The sequence below is a fragment of the Cyprinodon variegatus genome, unplaced genomic scaffold (genome assembly GCF_000732505.1).
Source record: "Cyprinodon variegatus isolate N-32 unplaced genomic scaffold, C_variegatus-1.0 Scaffold6, whole genome shotgun sequence".
Classification (NCBI taxonomy): Eukaryota; Metazoa; Chordata; class Actinopteri; order Cyprinodontiformes; family Cyprinodontidae; genus Cyprinodon; species Cyprinodon variegatus.
In genome coordinates, this window is record NW_015150459.1 from 2,650,869 (window position 1) to 2,670,889 (window position 20,021).

The following is a 20,021-nucleotide window of genomic DNA, read 5'->3' on the forward strand; positions in this document are numbered from 1 at the left end:
CTCTTTATCTGAGCAAATGAGAAAAACTGCAGCTATCCAGATTCCCGCTGTATCTTTCCTCAATGCAAGTGTTACAGCTATTATCTACACTAGCGTGAGCTGTCGCCTTCTCTGAAGCACGTTCCTTACAATAACTGGTACAACTGCTGTGGAAACTTTTCACAAGTGCACCTCAGGTTTTGTCTGTTCAAAATATCAGGCAGCGGCCATTAAAGGAATCTGTACAGGCTTTCTCGACAGTTTATATATATTTTAGAGAGAATATTTCTTTGTGTACTCTAGCCACTTTTCAAACTATAGTTTCTTTTCTTCTAAAAAGTCTAGTAAGTATTAGTTGTAGAATACAAAGTCTGGTTTATTTTATATCTCAGTAAAATAATTCAATTATTTTACATCGAAAGAGCAAAACTAAAATATTAGACAGTTCAGTTTTAATCCCTTAGATATTTCAAATATATCACTATTTCCTGACATTTCCATACATTTCCTAACCTTTTAAATATGAGGCTCAACTCATCATGAGACATAGTGGAATTATGAGTGTTAGTCACTTCCAGCCAATGGCCGGATGTCTGATGGGTCCTAGGTTGGGTCCATCATTACTAGTATTTCTTAATATACTTAATAAAAGAGTAATTTAATGCTTACAAATTAAGAGCTCTTCAAGAAATGATAGCTTAAGAAAGACTAGTGCGATTCACCTGCACTTATGTTATAGGAATTGATAAAAGGTGCCTAGTCGTTGTGTTACTGACTCATAACACCTGGAATTTTCTATGGATTTTACATAGGATTAAATTATCACAAGCGTTTTGCAAATTTTTTTTTTTGGGTTGTTCCAGTTACCCTCAAAGGTGTTGTTATAACATCATGGACTAAATTAGTTTTTGTTTTATTAATTTATTTTTTTTGCCCAAAGTATAATCTTCTGGTTGAGGTATTTCAGTTGTTCACCTAAAACTGACAGCATATGGATCAAGTTTAGCGGTAGCAGATGTGTCAGCTGTCCTGCTTTTTGTAGACAATCCTCAGGCGCTCATATAACAGCTGATTCCACTCAGAGATCAAATTAGCTGAAATTATGCTTTAGAAAAATATTGCCACAAGACCTAAGTTAGAGATATGCTTCATTTCGTGGTTTTACAACTTTTTGGACAGAAATTTAAACTTTGCAGACCAAACTACCATAGCAGGTTCAGTGCATGTGCATGTTTTAAAGAGCTGGCTTCATGTGTTAAAGGTGAAACTGGCTGACCTTATCTTTTGACACATCTATGATTTGATACATCTTTACATATCAGTGTAAGTTTATGAATCCCTGCATACAATAAGATACCAGATAATTTTTGTGTGTGTTAGTGTGTGTTAGGGTTTGACAGATTAGTTTAATCACCAATAAAAACCCTAATATCTATTCCAAACTAATATCTATTCCAGTATCCATGTGATTTAACAGTGGCTGCATGATTCCACAAAACAAATGTATTAGCCTCTGTATTTTCAATAGAGCAGTGAAGGGTATAATCAAGAGAACCCAATTAGTTTTCCATTAAATCCTCCTAAATCCACTCAGTGATACCCATTATGTGTTTCACATAAACTGCAGGTGGAATTTTTCTCTTTGCCTCTCACTGACCAGACAGTTCTTTATTAGGGTAAGCCTTCAATTTTAACATATCCTTATGTTATGTGTGTCCTTTAAAATGTATATTTTAGTGTACAGCTGCTTCTAAAACATTACATAAAGAGAAATACATCACTTGGAAAACCCACTTATTTATGGACTGCATAAAGTTTTGTGCTGCATTACCTGGTTTTGCAAGGTACACTCTAAACTGTGCCTTTAAAAACACAGTAATTTGTTATTTGTAAATCCCCTTGTATCTTTTTTTTTCTTTCAATATATGCTACTGGTGGCATTTATTGACACTAATCATATAGTAAATGGGCAGAAGGGGGGTGGGGGCTGCCAGTAATGTCTCAAGGTCAGAAACTCCAGAAAAAAAAGTCTGCTTTAATTAGAACTGATGCATGACAGCATGGCAACCCAGATGTTGACTGTTACTGTAGCTTAATGTTAGCATATCACAGTAGCCAAGTGGTTTTCTTCTTAATATATCAATTTTAGGGCTAAAACTGATCATTTTGCAAACTGATTAATCCGACGACTATTTTTTCGATTAACCAATTAATAATCGGATCGACAAAGGTTCCTTAAGACTTTTTTTTTTTTTAAACCAGATGGAACTCAAACTTTTCGACTTGAGGATTTCTGGATAGAGCATGTTGACAAACGAAAACATTTCTTTATATTAAATGCAAAATGTTTAGATATTTCTTTTACAATTTTGTTATAATTACTGATCTAAGTTGGTTGCTCTGTCAGCTAAAGGTATGTTTTACAGTGTATATACTCCGGTTAACAATTAATCCAATACTAAATTAGTTGCCAATTATTTCCATAATCGATTAATCACAATTAATCTGTTTAATTGTTTTAGCTCTAATCAAATTCTTAATAGCTTATATATTTTTTTTTTTTTATATAAGATCTTTCTTGGCCCTCCAGTTGTTCCCATTCTGTTAAAGCTTAACAGGGTTGACAGTAATTCACTTTTTTTCCTAAAAACCATTAACATCTGGTTTAATGTTATTTTTTTCCCCCTAGCCCTAACATGTAGCATATGCTAACAATGTAGTTTTAAGTACAGGAGCAAATGCAAAAAGCTTTTTCTAAGTGCAAAATGTTTGCGAACATAAATTGGCAGGTGCATTTAAGATGCAAAGGCCGATATGCTCTTAAAATAGCTTTAAAAGAAAGCACCTGTCTGCACAGACACTGCTTGTTTACATTTAAAATGGACATTATAGATGCCCTCCAAGAAAAACTGCGAAATTTTTTTGTAAAATAACAGAAAAAAAATTGCCTGGATTCCCTTGAATCTTGAAGATGAATCGCCGCTTATGGAACACAGATTGCTTGGAAAAATTAGCACCTGCTGAATAATGGTGGCATTTCCTAAAAATTAATTCTTTGAGAAAATGTACATGCTTTTAAAGTCATCTGTACAATTTGCTGCATGTTCCTTGTATCTTTCTTCACTACATCAATTGAGGAAGGAGTGTTTGTTATAAACTTTGGTTGCAGCTTACAGTGCTTACATAGCATTGTATTATTATTATGTATTATTATTGTTATTATTATTAAGAAACAAAAATGATAAATATAATACATCCATGTGTAACAATAAAGCAATGTTTACTTTTCATAATATTTAAGTAATTTCGCTTTTTGAATAATTATTGATGTGGCTCACTAAACTAACCATGCAGCTTTATTTTGGTCTCTAAAAAAAAAAAAAAAAAAAAAACACCACTTAATAGTTATCATTTTATTTATTCAAATTATCTGTTGGCACAATATCAAAGTTACATGTGGTGTTTACTACTTAGAGATGCTAAAGCATACGGAACAAATTCTGCTGTTTATTTTTGCTGTTAATAATACGATTCTCTAGATACAAAGGGTATACCGTTTGTTTTATTCTCACTTCTAATAGACACTAGTGACTTTCTTATACAATAAATACATTACACTTTGTCTTTCTATATTAATAACTCGTGTTAATCTTCTAGATTCATCTTCAATGTTTGTATGTCCAGATATTATTTAAAACCAAATATGGAAAAAATGTTTTTGTTTTTCTACTGGTAAAGTAAAATACTTTCTAATTCTATTGCCATTCAGTCCTACACATCCATACAGACTTGCATTAAAATATTTTGTTACATTTGCATATGTGTTGTGGGATATCCATATTACTCTGTTATGAAGAGAAAGGAGTGCAGTAAATTAAGCTAAAGAGAAACATTTCTATTCCACAGCACTAAGCTTTATTCAGCACTGTCATGTACACTAGAACCAGCCATCAATATTATTCTTCACTTACTGCTGGCTGGCACTTCTGAGCTAAAATGCTTGCTCAGTTCTTTGCCTGGCTTGAGAAGAATAAGTAAAAGAGATCCTGTGTCCTTTTTAATGCATAGATGCATGGTAAATGCACGGAGGGATGAGACGAATAAAGGGATTTTATAGTGTCTTTTAAAGAGACTTCATGTGATTTCTTTTCACATATGTAGAAATTGTAGAAAAAGTCCCATTCTATTATATATATATATATATATATATATATATATATATATATATATATATATATATATATATATATATATANATATATATATATATATATATATATATATATATATATATATATATATATTACGTGTATGTGTGCGTGTCTCATGTGTATGTTCGCAAAACCCATCTTAAGGTAGGACAGAAATGTCAATGCCATACTCCTTGTACATGCATTTCCATCTGTCCATGGGATTTCAGAGAAGCAGAAATAAATCCTAATATCTGTTTTGTATTCTTATTAGACTGTCATGTGGAGAGCATTATTGACATTCGCCAGACTCCTCTGCTGTCAACAAGCTGTGAAAATAAAGGAAATCAAAACGGTGTAATCCTGAATTGTGTGAAGTAAGAAAGGAGGTGTCACTTGAAAGCCACCTAAATGATGGGGACGTATTGATCTCTTTGCCCAGGAGCAGGAGGTGAGCCTGAGTTGTGCCTTCGGAAAATGCAGTACCACAATCTATGGTGTCCATAGATTGTGAAGTTGTGGCTTTTCTAATTAGTGTTTGGATTACCTTTTGCATCGCTGTAGGCTTGCTATTAACTCAAGCTGGATACACAAACTGAAAGCCAGGCAAATTAGTGCAGAAGAAGAGCAGGAAAAGGTTAAAGCACATTGACAAACAAAAGAGATACACATTTTTGCATACCTTTAAACAATATATGTACATATTTTTTTTGTAAAAAATAAAAAGAAAAAGGTTATATTTTGTAGAATTATTATCACCAGCCAGTTATTTCCAGCAGTAAACACAAGTCTAAGCCACCCCCAGAGTGAAGAATAACTTTAAAATGCTGCTGTAGATTCTTACCCAGGTGTGTGAAAAAAGCTGAATCAAAACAGCTAGACTTCTTATAATTTTTAGCATTAAAAATTGGAGTCTAGCTAACAAACTATCACAGTCAGCTTAAGATGAGTTCCCTACTATCTTTAAACAACTCTTAACAAACAACTTTTTCTGCTAATCTGCTGTTTCACAAGTATTGAAAATATCATTTGCATGATTCACTTAGATAATTTTTTTTTTTTTTTTTATCTATTTTTTTATATAATGGATCTATTTACAAATCCTACTTGACACAAGTGACCGCAATGTATTAATCATGAAATTATATAATCAGTGGTGTACAGGGGTGCTTCTGGAATGGTTGAAATGCTGTTAAAAAAACAGGAAATAATTTTTAACAAGAAAAGGTTGAATATCAATTAACAATGCTTTATTATGTTGAGTGGTTACAGCAGCTGTTAAAGGCAATACCATTTTTATAAAGCAAACATTTTCTAAATTTTAAAGCAGTACACATTCATTGCATGGTGTGAAGACAGCAAACTCAGCATTAAATTCAAGAAATGTCCACGTATTTCAGATTTTAAGCTAAAAATGTACCAATACAATCCAGATTCAATGAAACGATAAGAAATCCCAGTACTGTATCTACATACAAGAGAAAAAAATATGAAAATCTTTAATGTGATTGTTTTTAAGGTGTCACTGCTGCTCTGCCAACATAAATGTCCTTAAGAGGCAACAATATCTTACTTTAGTGTGCAGTAATAGTTAGTTTTTTGTTATGCTCTGATTCTAATATATATTTTTCTTTTGCTGAAAATGATGCCCCAAAAAAGTCAAAAGTGTTGAGGTGCCAGTTCCATAAGGTCAGACTAAAAGTAATTCTTTGCAAGATGGCATGCTTTAATCAAGATATATTCTAACAATTTAAAGTAGTTAGCCCTCCTGAAATCCTGCTTTTAGTGCATCTGTTTTTTGTTATTATTGTATCAGAGAAAACAGGATTTGACTTATTTTCTTAATTTGACAAAATAAAAAAAAGTCAGTGATATTGAATATCTGCCTTATGTTAGTGCTGAAATTGTCATAGAAAACAACAGACATACAGACACACTCTGTACAGGTTTATTTAATTATTTTTTTTACAATCCTAAAGCCATAAAATCCAAATAAATCCAGATGGCCTCTGTATGATTGTGGTCATAAGAGGGTAGTAAAAAAAAAAACATGGAACAAGGTTTCTTCGTTTTTTTTTTCCTGTCGTGAACTCTATAAAACACTTCCTGAAATGAAGTAAAATTTGCAGTTTTCACTCACAAATGTAAAGCCTGTGTTTTGGATCTGGAAACAATATAACCAAGTATTGCTGTTGGAATGGCTGATACTGAATTTACGTTTTACAGAGGTGTGTTGTAAGAATCTATTAAATAAAAAAAAAAGGAAATTATGAAACCAAATGTCTGTGACTGTTTCTCACTGTATTGAAAGCCCAAGAAACACAACAATCACTGTTAAAAAACCCTAGAAACACTGATTGTTAAACAAAACAGGTTGGTGTCCCATTCTTTGGGATGCTATTTACATCAGCAAGTGAGATATTTATCTCTCAACAGAATAGAGTTACTTAAGTTAACTATTAATATGATGTTATCGAGGAGTGGAGAAAGTATTAAAAGTAACAATCCTGACAAGAATTTTTATTTGATCCTTTAAAACATTATTAATTGGAATTTAGGGATCTAAAAGAATCAAAGTTAACAGGAAGATAAATTTTTTCATGAGAGCAATAAATGAGACCTTCAGTGTTGTTGACATGCTATTTTTATCCAAGTACCGTATTTGTTTATATGGAGCATGTGAAGCTTGATAAAATGGCTACTTTTTCTTAGTGTCAAGTATTGCATGTTTTTTTTCTTTTATCATCAAAGGACTCAATGTTGATTATTTTCTTTTCAAAATACCTCAAGCTTATTTATTAATATATGAAGAGCGGTTTTATTGGCATATTTTCAGTTAGATTTGCAAAATAAGCCTATTGTAAGCTGATCTAAGATTCAACGAAATGAATAAACTTTGATCTGAACTGTTCCTCCGTCTTTCTGGCTATGCCATTATTTTGACTGCTAGAAGGTGAACCACTGCCTAATTCCACAGTCTTTTTGTATTCACTGTTTTCTTCCAGAATTGGCCTGTGTTTAGCTAATTCCTTTCTATTATCAGCTTTATCCCTACTATAGAAAAGTAAAGCACCTAGTGTGGAGCTGCCACCAGAATGCTTTATAGCTGGGGTTTATGTGTGAAGTTTATTCATTCATTCATTTGTTAACCATACATTGTTCTATGCATTTTGGTCAATAGTTGAATTTTAGTCCCATGTTTGAACTAGCTGTCCTATCAACAAATTCTCCCTCCTAAGCTTTGGGTGGCACAGAGATGCTTTATTCCTCTTTTTTTTTTTCTTCTTCTTTTTTTTTTCCCTTTCCCCTCTTTTTTTTAAGGGTTCCCCCCCTTTTTCCTTTTTTTTTTTTTTTTTTTTTTTTTCCCTTTCCCAGCTATTCAGTTTAGGTCAAGGGTCATTTCTTCCTTTGCCTTTGTGGGATATTATTTCCCTTTTTCAGATAACCAATATTTTAAAATTTGAGTTTCGGTTTTAAACAATTCCCTGACCTTTGCAGTTTGTTTTCTCCAAAGATATAATAAGTTTGTTGTTGTCAGTAAATATAGTATAGAAATCCTAAATTGGTTTCATACTTTTGCTAGGCACAGTATTCTTCAATAAAACCTACATATCTATACGTTTAAAGCCACACATGGACCTCATCATGCCTATACTGATGTTCGCTTATCCTGAAGCCCCCTCAAGGAGATGTTCATTTGATGTATTATTACCTTTCAGGAACACATGCCCTCTTTTCTCACTTCGCCAGCTAATAAACCCCGAGGATTCCCATCTACTCTGGCACATATTCATATCCGCGCCCCCCCTTCTCACACACTCACTAACACATCACACACACACACATTCACGCATGCTCCCACACCACTTGCCCGCAATAACCTCAAGGGAGACATAAGAAATAAATTCAACACTTCCGCTAACCCAAGAAGCGCCTTAAGGACAAAGAGAAATTTAATCTTGGATAAGCCTCCTGATAGAATCTCTGCATTAGCCCTCAGCTGCTGGTTCACAGCTATCCCATCAACCCTTACCTCCCACACCTTGGCCCAATTCCCTCATATCTCTCCTCCGCCACATTGCTTGTTTCTCTTTCCGTTATTTCTCCCCAGCTTCTGCTCACAACTTCCTCTGTCTCCCCTATTCTTCCTTTAATCATCCATTGTATTCTATTTTTCCACCTCGTTGTATCCCGTCACCTATCCCATGACTCCTCATGCCTCGTCCCTTTCCCATCCTTCCATTCAGCCTTCATCTCTCGATCTACTCCCAGTTGAACGACACATTATATGTCTTCATACTTCTGTTCCACCGTCTTGTCAGGCTGCTTTAATACCATTGGTATTAAATGCCGACACGACCCCCTCAGCATACTTAAACAGGCAGGGATACTTGTAAGGCTGTTTGAGTGCTTAATATTTTCAGCACGTTGCTGACTTAAGCCCCTTAAGTGCTTTGGCAACACTTATTCCATGGTGGCACCAATGAAGCCCATTAAAAATTTGATTTCGATGAGAAAGAGAGGCCAAAAGTAAAGAAAGGAAAGCGGGTATCGGGGATACAATTTGCCATTGCTTCCCGAGCTTTCCCATACTGCGACAAAAACAAATACACCCATCGGGGGGCTGCCCACACAGGATCTCTGCAGACATACAAATACACTCATAAGTTGTGCAATGATTTGCAATGTGTTTTCTTTCTCTTTGTAATTATGTTATTTCTCCCCTTATAAAGCACTCTGTGACGACCCTATTTCGTTAAAAGCTGTTGATAAATGAATTTGACTTTATTTGACTTGATAATGGGGAACAGGGTGTTTCAGATTGATCTGGAGGCGATGTTTGTAAATACAACAAATTAGAATGGATAGTTTATGATCAGCTGATTAACGACAAACAGAGGTGCTATTATAAAAGTAACACTGTGTTGTTCTCATTTTACAGGATAATGAAAGTCAAAGACAGAGAGCCTTGTGTAGTGAGAACCTGTTCTTGGCTTTGTATTGCCAGTTTTATGGTCAATGGAAGTAATGATTGCACATGTGGGTGTCAGCTTGAAGAAAGGAATTGCTTTAGCTTGATGTTTTAGTTCAAAATGTTCTGAGAGACTTATTAGGCTTCTAATGAATCCTAATTAACAGCAATTAACGTTCAGAACATGTCCTTTCAATTGTCAATGTTAAAGTTGTGCAAACAATCTAATAAAATTACCTCAAATAACCTCAAACCTCAGTACATTTATTTGGGATTTTTGATCCACCAGCACAAAATAATGCATACCTATCAAGTTATAGAAAGCTCCATATAGTCCAATACGTCTAAAGAAACTGTGCAACCAAGTTAAGTTTAACCTCATTGTAAGTTATTTTTTGAAAGCATGAGGGGTTGCTGAAGAACGTTGGTAAACAAATGGGAGACATTTCCTGACTTATCAAGATTGTAGCGGTTATAGAACAATACTCCAAGTTTTGAACAGTCACAAGTCACTTTTTATTCCTAAAAAAAGAAATAGTATAGCTGAATTGCAAACCAACCAAGACATAGCCTTCCGCTAAAATACTTGGCAAGGACAGGACTAATCACAAAAGCAACCTAAATTTACAGGGTGCTGGATGTCCAAAGAAGCTGCAAAAATCTACAAATCAATCGGAGCAGTGATTAGCTCTCTACTCCAGAACTTTGGCCTTTCATTTCAGAATCAATCTCAAGATGTCCCCTCTGCTGTTGGGTATTATAAACTAGAAAAAAGATGCTCTGGTTAGACAATACCAAATGTGAAGTTTATGATCTTCAAACAAAATGCTACTAAGGGCAAAAAATACAATTTTTAAGCCCCTCCCCATGATGAAATATGGTAGAGGCATTCATCATGCTTTGGGGATGGTTGTCATTTTGCAGAGATAGTTAGCGGTGAGAGATAAGAAGAAGTTGGATGTAACTAAAAACAGGACAATGATAGTAGAAAACCTACTAGAGGTTGGAGCAGAAGTTTATTTTACAGAAGAATAACCTCTGACATACAACAAGCTAAAGGGGATGGTCCAATCACAGTTTTTGTTGTTAGATTATGCCTGTGGAAAAGCCTGGGGTTTTAAGTTGAAATAACTGCACTTGCTGACTTGGCATGAAAAGAAATTGCCTGTAGTCTTCACCTTGATATTTGTTGATCAGGCAAAATACCTCATTAAATGCCTCAGGTAATGTTGGGGTTTGTTGTGCCACCTTTACAACTATCCTGACTTCGTCAAAGCTTTACTTCTTTTGCCTGGTATTTTGTAAGCAGAGATTTTGCAGTCAATGCAGCATCAATTGAGGGTCTTTTGAAAGACTTAAGAAAATATTATTCAGAGATGCTTTATATATAGTCTGAATGAACTGACCATGAACATTTTGGTAAAGAAAATTAGGAAGAAATATGAGTCTCTAGATATGAAAAGCTGCTAGAGACAAACGAGTAAACACTTGCTGCTGTGATCACGTAAAAGGGTCTGCAAGGTCTAACTCAAAAGGAGGAGGTGCTTCTGAATTTGTTCTTCCTCCTTTCAATTTTGCATAACTTTTTGTTTTTCTGTTAATTAATTACCAATAAAATCAAAGTCTGTGCTTTTATGAAATGTGTTGCAAGATTCTTTAATTGGTATTAAGACTTTAGGAACTCACTGTATATCCATTTTTGCTTTTGTTTTAAACACAGAACATGCATACATGCAGCATCATGGACATTTCCAAAGCTATAAAACTGTTCATTAAACATAAAGGGGCATTATGAGGATTTTTTTGTTTCTGGATGGGTACATTAGCGGGCTATAGACAGTGAATGAGGCAAACATTCAAACAAATGTACACCCTGCTTCAGCCAACACTGGACAGTCAAGCACATTCACGTGCAAACACTCTGCCACTGTTTTTCGACCTCAAAGACCCCCATTGTCAAGTGAACCATCCCCAGATGCACATGTCTAACCTTCACAAACTTGAATTTTAAAATATGCAGACACTGATCCAACACTGACAAAAGCACATTTTCTAACTGCGGGGGAGGGAAGCCAGGCTTATATAAACAAGTGGAGGACAGTTAACGGACAGATGGATGTGATCGGTGGCGTTCGCACTTTGGGATTTTAACAGACTTTGCAGATTAAGGGGAATAAAGGGAAACAAAACAAGGATGCACTTTTGGGAACTAACAAGCTGCTACCAAAAGGCGGATTGAAGACGCAGGACTGAGAGAGGACGCTAGGACAGATAAATAATGGCAAATTGAGGGATCAGCCTGAACACGTGAATGCATTTAGTTTCCATCTGTGTTGCAGCAGTCCTTATACTGGCTATACTCAAGCTGCTTGTTGCACACCAACTCAGAGTTATTTTCCTGCGAGGGCCAGTTCACCACTGTAGTAAGCAGTGTGGAGAGGACTTCTGATGAGCCACTTTCGGGTTTGCCCAAGGTGTTTGGGCCATCGCCGTCAGATCTAATTGTGCTTACAGCAGGACACTGAAAGAGGTTGTGTGTGTGTATTTATATTAAAATGACACCCACACTTTATTTCACTAGATAGTGCTCAGCAAGGTGTGTGGTGCCATTCGTCACACTTTGTTTTCCTCACTCATAGATGCACTCATACACATGCACATAAAAGAGTTCCACGCCTCCGTAGACGAGTGGCACATCAGGTTCTGATGCTCAGCTGCGCTCTACCTCGACCTTAAACATAGCAGGTTTCACATCAGCGCTTGTGAGTAAGTGTGTGTCTGGATTCCTGCAAGGCGCTCTGACTGCAGGCAGCGGAGCAGGCTGGATAGGAATTGTTAGACAGGTCGATGCTGCACGATCATGGAAACTGATAACCTGCGATTATTCTGAGGAGTCTTTTTTACCATGAAAAATCACTCTCTATTCATGCTTCAATGTGTACAGGATAATACATTGACAAGATTCAAGCATTCAAGCAAAATGTTTTTATATTCCTCCAGGGCAAAATGGCAAACGGAGACATATAATGCCCGGAACTAATGCAGCTTGTTGAACCCTTTCCAAGTTGGCCATTCAATGCAGGGCAAAAACTTCCACTCCAACACAGCAGCACTCTACTTTGGGTTTTCCTTTAACTAGATACTGTATCTCCAGATGAGTTTTAGTTAGAGGGTCAGTCTCTCCAGAGCTATTCTTAGCTCTGCATAGCTTAAAGGAACATTGACTTCTAATACCTGATTTACAGGGTGAGAAGTACAAAAAAAACTTTTGATTTATCTGAATATAATATGATTAAGATTTAGTTTGAGGCTTCACAGATGAAGCACATTGTTAGCACCTCCGAGACAAATTTCACATATTGAGTTATATCTAAGTGAAATACATCATTATAGATTGCTGTTTTTCAGAGCAGTTAATTTGGCTCTAAGATGCATATATCCTTTGCTAGTGTGGTTAAGGGTTTGGCTGATTGTTAGGGCTCCTATTTCTCTGAATATATGTTGCTCTAGCTGTGACACTGCAGTGCACAGTTGTTGAAAAGATAATTAAGTTGTCCTTCATTTAGTTAATTGCCTAAGTGAAGCTGTTTGGAAAAAGAACGGCATTGCCCAGCTCTGCCAGTTAATGATCTAGCACACAAAGAGAAAACCAGTTACTGTTTCTTTCACCTCAGAAAACCAATACATAAAAATTTTACATAATCTGGATGACATTTTATGAGTACTACAAGTTGCTGCAGTTTGCAAGGACTTCCATACTTTAACCTCATCTTTTGGTTGTTTGTGATATAGAATTTAAGATACCCACTACTCTGAGAAGCTGCTGTACACCCCATATAATCCCTAGCTGCAAGTTCTTCCTTAGTGTCCTTGCACTACAAAAAAGAAATTCCATTGCTTGTGTTGTGATAGAGGGCTCTTTCTTCAAGACATCATTTCTTTAAGTGTATTTTCCAAACAACCTGTGTCTAACAGCGTTAAAGTGAAAGCCGAGCTGCCTTGCACGTGTCTGCAGCATTGCAGAAGAGAACAAATCTGAGGGCATTAGTGCATGAGTGAGTGTGTATTTGGACTGGTCTCTCTGTAGCAGTTGAGGCAGGGTTACAGAAGAGCCATTGATCAAATCTGCACAGCTACTCACACTTGCAGGCTCAGACATACACACAACGCACATCTTCAGCCTTAATACACAATGTGGTCTGTCCGAAGCTCTGGCCTCTGCTGCCTCCTCCCTGGATCTTTCTCGCTGACTCTGCACAGCCTAGTCCTGGTCCTGCTCTTCATCACTCGTAAGTTCATGCACATTTTCATGGTTGTAGATAAAATAAAATGAGTTGCATTGACTTTAGAGCAGTGGTGTCTTGGCTTCTACAGTTAAGCTCTCTTTTTATTGGAACAAAGCTTTTTTAAAAACCCCCAATTTAAAGTGAAAAAACATGAAACTTTAATATCCTTTTTGTTTTGAACATTTCTTTTGATATTTAATAATTTTATTGTTTTGTTTAACAACTTGAACTTGATATTGTGTCACTTCTCTGACACTCTTTGATGTTTTCTCAAAATAAACAATTAGTACTTGGTGTGTTAGGGTTTTATTCATTAAACAATTGCTGTTTGATAAAAAAGTCAACATTATTTGCATTACAACAAATTTTCATTGAAATTATAATGAGAAGGCTGATTAGATGCTTCACAGCTTAAGATCATAAACAGAGGATACAGCGATTCAAGTTTGAAGAGATTAGTCTAACATACCTTTGCAAAATCAAAGCAGAATATCGATTTATGAGTGCCATTATTGAGCATAAGTTATTCTGTTTCAAGAACCATAGTTTATTGGTCCAAATAAATCTAACAGAACCTCGTTCTGGAAAAAGTTTATTTGTCCGTAAGTAAAAGGAATACCTAGAGAAATGTATTCAGAGCAGATCGTTGGCGGAAATATTTTTCCTTTATTAGAGCTTTCATTGTCCCTAAAACAAGTATTGTTTTTTTACTTCCTACTAGTCACTATAAATAAAATAAAAAACTGTATCCATCCTTTAGCCTTTCCACTCTTTTTCCGTTTCCCTCCTTTTCCTTCACTGATTTCACAGCCACATATATAATACTGGTTTATAAGTCACAGGCACCCAAAAAGGGAAATACCCCTTCTCATATCAGTGACTCTATTTTTTTCTGCTTTAACAGTGTCATAAAATCAGCTCAAAGGCTGCCTGACATACGGTGGCAGACAGTAAAGGGAAGGCTGGAGTGACTTACTCTTGGCAAACTTGCTCTGTTGCACATTGTTTTGTTCCTGTGGAAGCATTGATTTGTTGACCGTGTTACACTGAAGTTAATCTTGGTTGTGAGATTGGAAGGCTATATCATTATACACCTGTCACACTTTTACATAGTGGTTTTTATTTCAATGGGGTATGAAGAGAGAATCTGGGAGAAAATGATGTAACAGCATTATCTTACTCTTCATTTAACACTATAGCATCCACACCTTGATCACCAGAGAAGATAGACTGCCACATTTATTTGGGACATGATGAAAAATCCTATGTCATCTGATGTTATATTGTTATATATGCATTGTTCTGTTACCAGAGCATGCCAAATGCTTGAATCTGAAACTGATTTATTTACTTGATAATTGTATGAATACTTGGGAAATTTAGAAATTGTATTACCAGATGGTCAGTTAATCTAATCCAAACATGAAACGCTGACATCTCTCCATAGGTAACATATCCTGCTCCTGATTTTGCAGATGCATCCACACCTTTAATCCCAATTCATTTCTCAGATTGGCAGTAAATGCTTTATAGCTGCTACAAGATTTTCAAAAAACCGTCTTCATTTCCTCTCATTTAGACTTGTATAATATATGTTATATATCCCAGCCCATATTGTAGAATCAAATGCAGTTCGAACTTCAGATGTGATTCCACTCCCATCATTACTAGGAAATCCCCCCAAGGGTTTTACAACATATGTTGAGATTCCCAGCTTTAGAGGGTGACTCAAGTATCATTATCTATAAAATAAGGAGCATAAACAAGTGCAGATACGTTTCATATTATAACAAGATAAGCTTGTTTATTCTGAGAGCAATTTCTGTCAATTTAAAAGAAATTCCCTACAGAATGTGTTTGTGTTTATATGCCACAATAGAGTGATTCTTTTAGAATTTAACTCTGTTGTGAACATGAAAGTGAGTCTTCTAACATGATAGTGAAGCAATTCAATTTAATTCAATAACTATCCCCTAAGGGACAATTTTAAGGAACCTCAGTTGTACGTTATAAAACAGTGGGAACAGCAGCACAGGATAGTAACAAGAACATTGTAACTCATAAGAAAAATATATTAATCTGTATTTATGTGCACAGTGATAAGCACATGACGAAAGGGAAATGGCTAATGTTGGAATAATAAAAAGACATTTTATGTATTGTTTAAAATAGTTGAATTAAACTAGAATTAGAAATGAAGATTACAAGTTAGGGCAGGTCAGTAAAAAACAAAGAACTGAGAAGATACCAGATAGGTTTGAATATAGAACAGTCGGACCAAAGGATCTTAATGGAAATGCCATGCAATGAAATCAACAGGCAGAGATGAAGATAAGAAAGTGGTTTAAGTGTTTTTGTTCTGTCAGCTGTTATCAGAGGAATCTAATCAAAGAAAGTTTGACTCTAAAGAGAACCAAATGGAAAGGTGGTTAGATAAAGAATGATTTGGAAAGGTAAAGCACGACCGTCCAATACATACTAACAGAGAAGCTAATTGACACGCAGAACGAAAGGTTTGGTCAGATAGTGTTGTGCAAGGGGGAGGGAGGGAGTGGCTGAAGGCAGAAAAAGAGAAAAATGCAAGACAGAGATGGAGAACAGTGCATTCTGTGTGTGTATGGAAGAAAGACAGAGATGGAGGGGATTGGTACAGAGATAAAACAAGGCACAGGGCCTAAGAGAGAGTTGCATGGGGTGGAGAGATGAAACAGAAAGCCATAAATTGATTGAACACAGGCTATAGAAAAGACTGAATTGCAGGGATATTTCTATTAACACATCCTTTCATTATTGTGTATTTAATCTAAAGGGGTTTGGGTTTTGTTCCTGATTGTCATTGGTAAACCAGAGTAGAACTGTGCTTCATCTTCTTTTTTTTGTGACAATGTAGTGGGGGGTATTATAGATTAGATGATATTAAATTGGGGAACCAAGATAGGGAAAAGGGTTTAGGTTTTGTCAGTTAGGTATTTACATAATCCTTGCTCTCACACACACCCAACTGTAATTTTGGTATAGATAGTATTTAACCATCTGCACATTTTCCCACAGAGACATCCGTCACTATCATGTATGGTATGCAGGCATGTGGTTGTTTGTTTTTTTGTTTTTTCATACTGTTAAGACCAGTTCTTTTGGCAGTTGTGAATCTCCTGTGTGGTTGCTGTTGTGTAATAGCCCTGTAAATTTCCTTTAAGCTGTGGTTCTGGGAAGGAGGGTTGCATGTGGTGGTTTTTGTTGCTCAATTGTTAGGGCCGTGACAGACGTTAGCCATAAAATGCTTCACAGTAGACAAGGCTAACCAGCTCTGTCCAGAAAGGAAGAGAAGGGAACAAAGAAAGAGATGAGCAGGCGATGGAACAAAGAGTTGGCAGGAGAGAGGAGGAAGGTGATTGCAATATGCCAAAGGGTAGATGAGACATAAAGATATGAAGGTCAAACTAGGAGATGTGGAAATGAAGTGTCAAAGTGCCAGATATAAAGGGTATATGTGTTGAGAAAAAGACAACAGATGACAAAGTGGAGGATAATGTTAATGTGAGTGCAAGAAATTATAACATTTTGCTCCATTTTAATAACAAACTTTTACATTTTATGTGAGATAGCAAAACAAAATAGTGGATTTAATTGTAAGTATTCAGGAATCTTTACAGAGTCTACCTGTAATCTGGTCTTTTAATACATCCAGTACTTCTGGCCTTAAAGCTTTTTCAGCAAACTATGCTGAAAAAAGCATAATGTAGGATGGCCACCAGACAGGTACTAAAGTTATGGAAAGAATAAACCAGGATTGGCATATAAATCCAGATCCCTAAGTGGATAGCTTACTGTTCAGTCCATCATTTGAATATTAAGGCAGTATGGGACAAGTGTGAAGCATTAATCAGCGAAGCAGCTAAGAGCTCCTTGGTATCTCTGGAGGAGCTGCAGATTGGTGCTCTGGTCAGTTGAAAAGTGGGCCTTTTTGCCTGAATGCAAAAAGCTACATGTTATCAGAAATGAACCCAGTGTGAGACACGGTGGTGGTGGCATCTTGCTGCAGGGACTTCCCTCCCAAAGAGAAAATGTTTTTATTTAGAGTTGATGGGAAGATGAATGGAGGGGCAGACCTTAATGAAATAACACTAATAACAGCATATTCCCATCTTAGAATGCAATAGTAAAAGAGCAAACCGAAATGCAATTGCTTCTAAGAATCCATCTTTACAGCATCAGCAGAACTTAATGCGCTTGAGCTGTCATGCAAAGATGTGGACAAAAATGTTTGACCCCTGCTGTGCACAGAAATAACTGCAGCAACAGGATTTTTAACAAGGCTAATTTTGTGCATACTATAAAAATTAAAAAAATATGAATCATTTCCCTTCAACTTTGCACTACATTCTATGTTTCTCTATTACTTAAAATCCTAATATTTTGCATTCAGGTTTGTAATTGTAGCCTGGCGGTGATTATGGGGCATCAATTCCTTCTCCAAGTACTAGAAATAAAGTATAGTATATGTTTTAAAGTAAGGCACCCCACTATAAAGAGAACCACTGTATAAAGTATTTGGTAAAAAGAAATTTAGCAAAACCGGCAGGGATAGAAAGAAAGGAAAATCCTGAGCTATACAACAGCCAATTAAAAGAATCCAAACCGAAGCGCAAGATGAAAAAAGGAGGGGAAAATTGAAAAATTCTGTTTCTCACTCCACTCATATGTCCTCTTGTCCCATTTAGTCCGTTGCCTGTCTAACATTCTCACTCTTATCCAAGCCTTACCTTCTCTTTTCCGCTAGAAAAGCAGCACGATTATCCCACAGACTTGAGCTGCAGAACAAATCACTTTAGCGAAGGAAAGTGTGCAGATAGAGCTAGTAGAGAAAAAGAGAGACAAGAGGAAACGATTCCCACTGAGTCACAAAAAGGGACAGAGTGAGAGAGTTTGCGAGGGAAATTAAAGCACATTTCAGCCTGAAAGGAAGCGATTTCAGGGGCAGGAAAAAGTGAGTCAAAAAAAGAAACCAGGAACAGGGAGATGGCATCTCATGGCGCAGAAAGGTTTGCAACAATTCTCCTGGGACCTAGGAGAGAAAAAGAGGAAAGGAGACCTTTAGGACACCTCTAATAAGGAAGATTCATGATGAGCGATGCACTAAAAGATAAGGGAAATGAGGGGGAAAGATGGCAGGAAGAAAAGAGGAGACATGATAACAGAGGGAGAAATCAAGGATTAGATCAGGCAGAAGGAGAGACTGTGGGTTAAAATAAAAACAGAAGACAGATGTGAGAATGAGATTAGACACCAAGGCAGCAGGAGAGGAGATCAGTGAGAATAAATGGGGAGAAATACACTTAAGGGGAGGTATGAGAGTTGAGGAAAAAACAGGAGAATTTGACTGAACAAAGGTAATGAGAGACACGACAGCAAGATTTGTAAAAGGAGTATGTATTATTTATAAAGGGAGAATTTCTTTTTTGGCATTTAATTATTTCTTTTTGATGATTGGCAGAGTTCTTTCTCCCAAAGAAAGATGAAGTGATAATCTTAGACCGGCAAGAGAAAGCGGCAGAGATCTACAGGGAAAGTAATGGGAGAGATTCTCAAAGTCAGCTATTTCATGGAGTCAGTACTCCACAAAACTCTGATTAACCTAGAGCAAGTGTTCCCCTCGCACACACACGTACATATAAGCACCGCAAACTTCATTTGCATAGATACTATGGAAACATGTTCTTCTCGCAGACTCTGGGGATAGCGGGGAAAAAATGTACATCCAGATGGGAAGAGATGGAGTGGTTGCCAACAGACGACCCCATATGAATAGGATCTATGAGCTGTTGTTATTGTTTTAATTAAAGCGGCAACAACATCAGGGGTTAGGCACTGTGGTCTTCCCCCCTCTGCATCGATTTCCTTGCAAGTCCGTGGCCGGCATGCAAAGAAAACACAAGCTCTTGGCTCGCCTCCAATTGACAGATAATGACAGATAATGAATGGGGTGACAGTGACTCCAGCTGATTCAAGGATATAGGGAAGCTTGTTTGGGGCAAATGGAGACAGTTCATCTCCTATCCTGCTTGTCTGTTCTGTTCAGTCTTCACCTCGCTCCGCCCTTAGAGACGTAGACAGGGAGCAATAGGTGCACACCAATGTGGTAATTCAGTCAGCTAACCCTGAATCAGAGAGGTAGTTTCTGGAATTTACTGTGAGCAAGGGTGAGCCAGCAGGCCACCTGGCTGCCTTCCATGTGCCCCCCTCTTTTAACTTGATAAAGCCTCATACAGCTGCCCACCCCCTCACTGTTTCAATCCTCTTCTGTCCTCCCCCTCTCTTTGCTTAGAAGCCAGAGCCTTGCAGGGCCATTAGCTTAGGTCCTTGGACAGCCTTGTCTTATGAAATTGTGTGCCTATTATTTATTTATTTGTTTATATATTTCCAGATGATGACCTCTCTTGAATGTCTATTGATCTTGTTTATAAAGACCCCTTTTCTCCCAGTCTTTTGACTGTGGGGCAGAACACCAAACACTGTGAAATACTGCCCTCGCTTGGCTGGACAGAGAGATTAATTTTGTCACCACTGTTTTTGTTTTTTGTTTTTTGTTTTTTG

At 36.7% G+C, this 20,021-nt stretch overlaps 1 protein-coding gene across 4 annotated transcripts in view; it reads left to right on the top strand.

Moving 5' to 3' along the window:
* cadm4 (cell adhesion molecule 4) overlaps window positions 1-20,021 on the top strand; it is a 258,446-nt gene that overhangs the window by 177,112 nt on the left and 61,313 nt on the right. The window contains exon 1 of one of the 4 annotated variants that reach the window (XM_015375124.1): window positions 12,603-13,430. The exons of the other annotated variants lie outside the window; for them this stretch is intronic. Coding sequence (XP_015230610.1) covers window positions 13,334-13,430 — 97 coding nt within the window. The 5' untranslated portion in view covers window positions 12,603-13,333. Of the gene's footprint in view, window positions 1-12,602; window positions 13,431-20,021 lie in introns of those variants that run through there. 4 annotated transcript variants of the gene reach the window in all.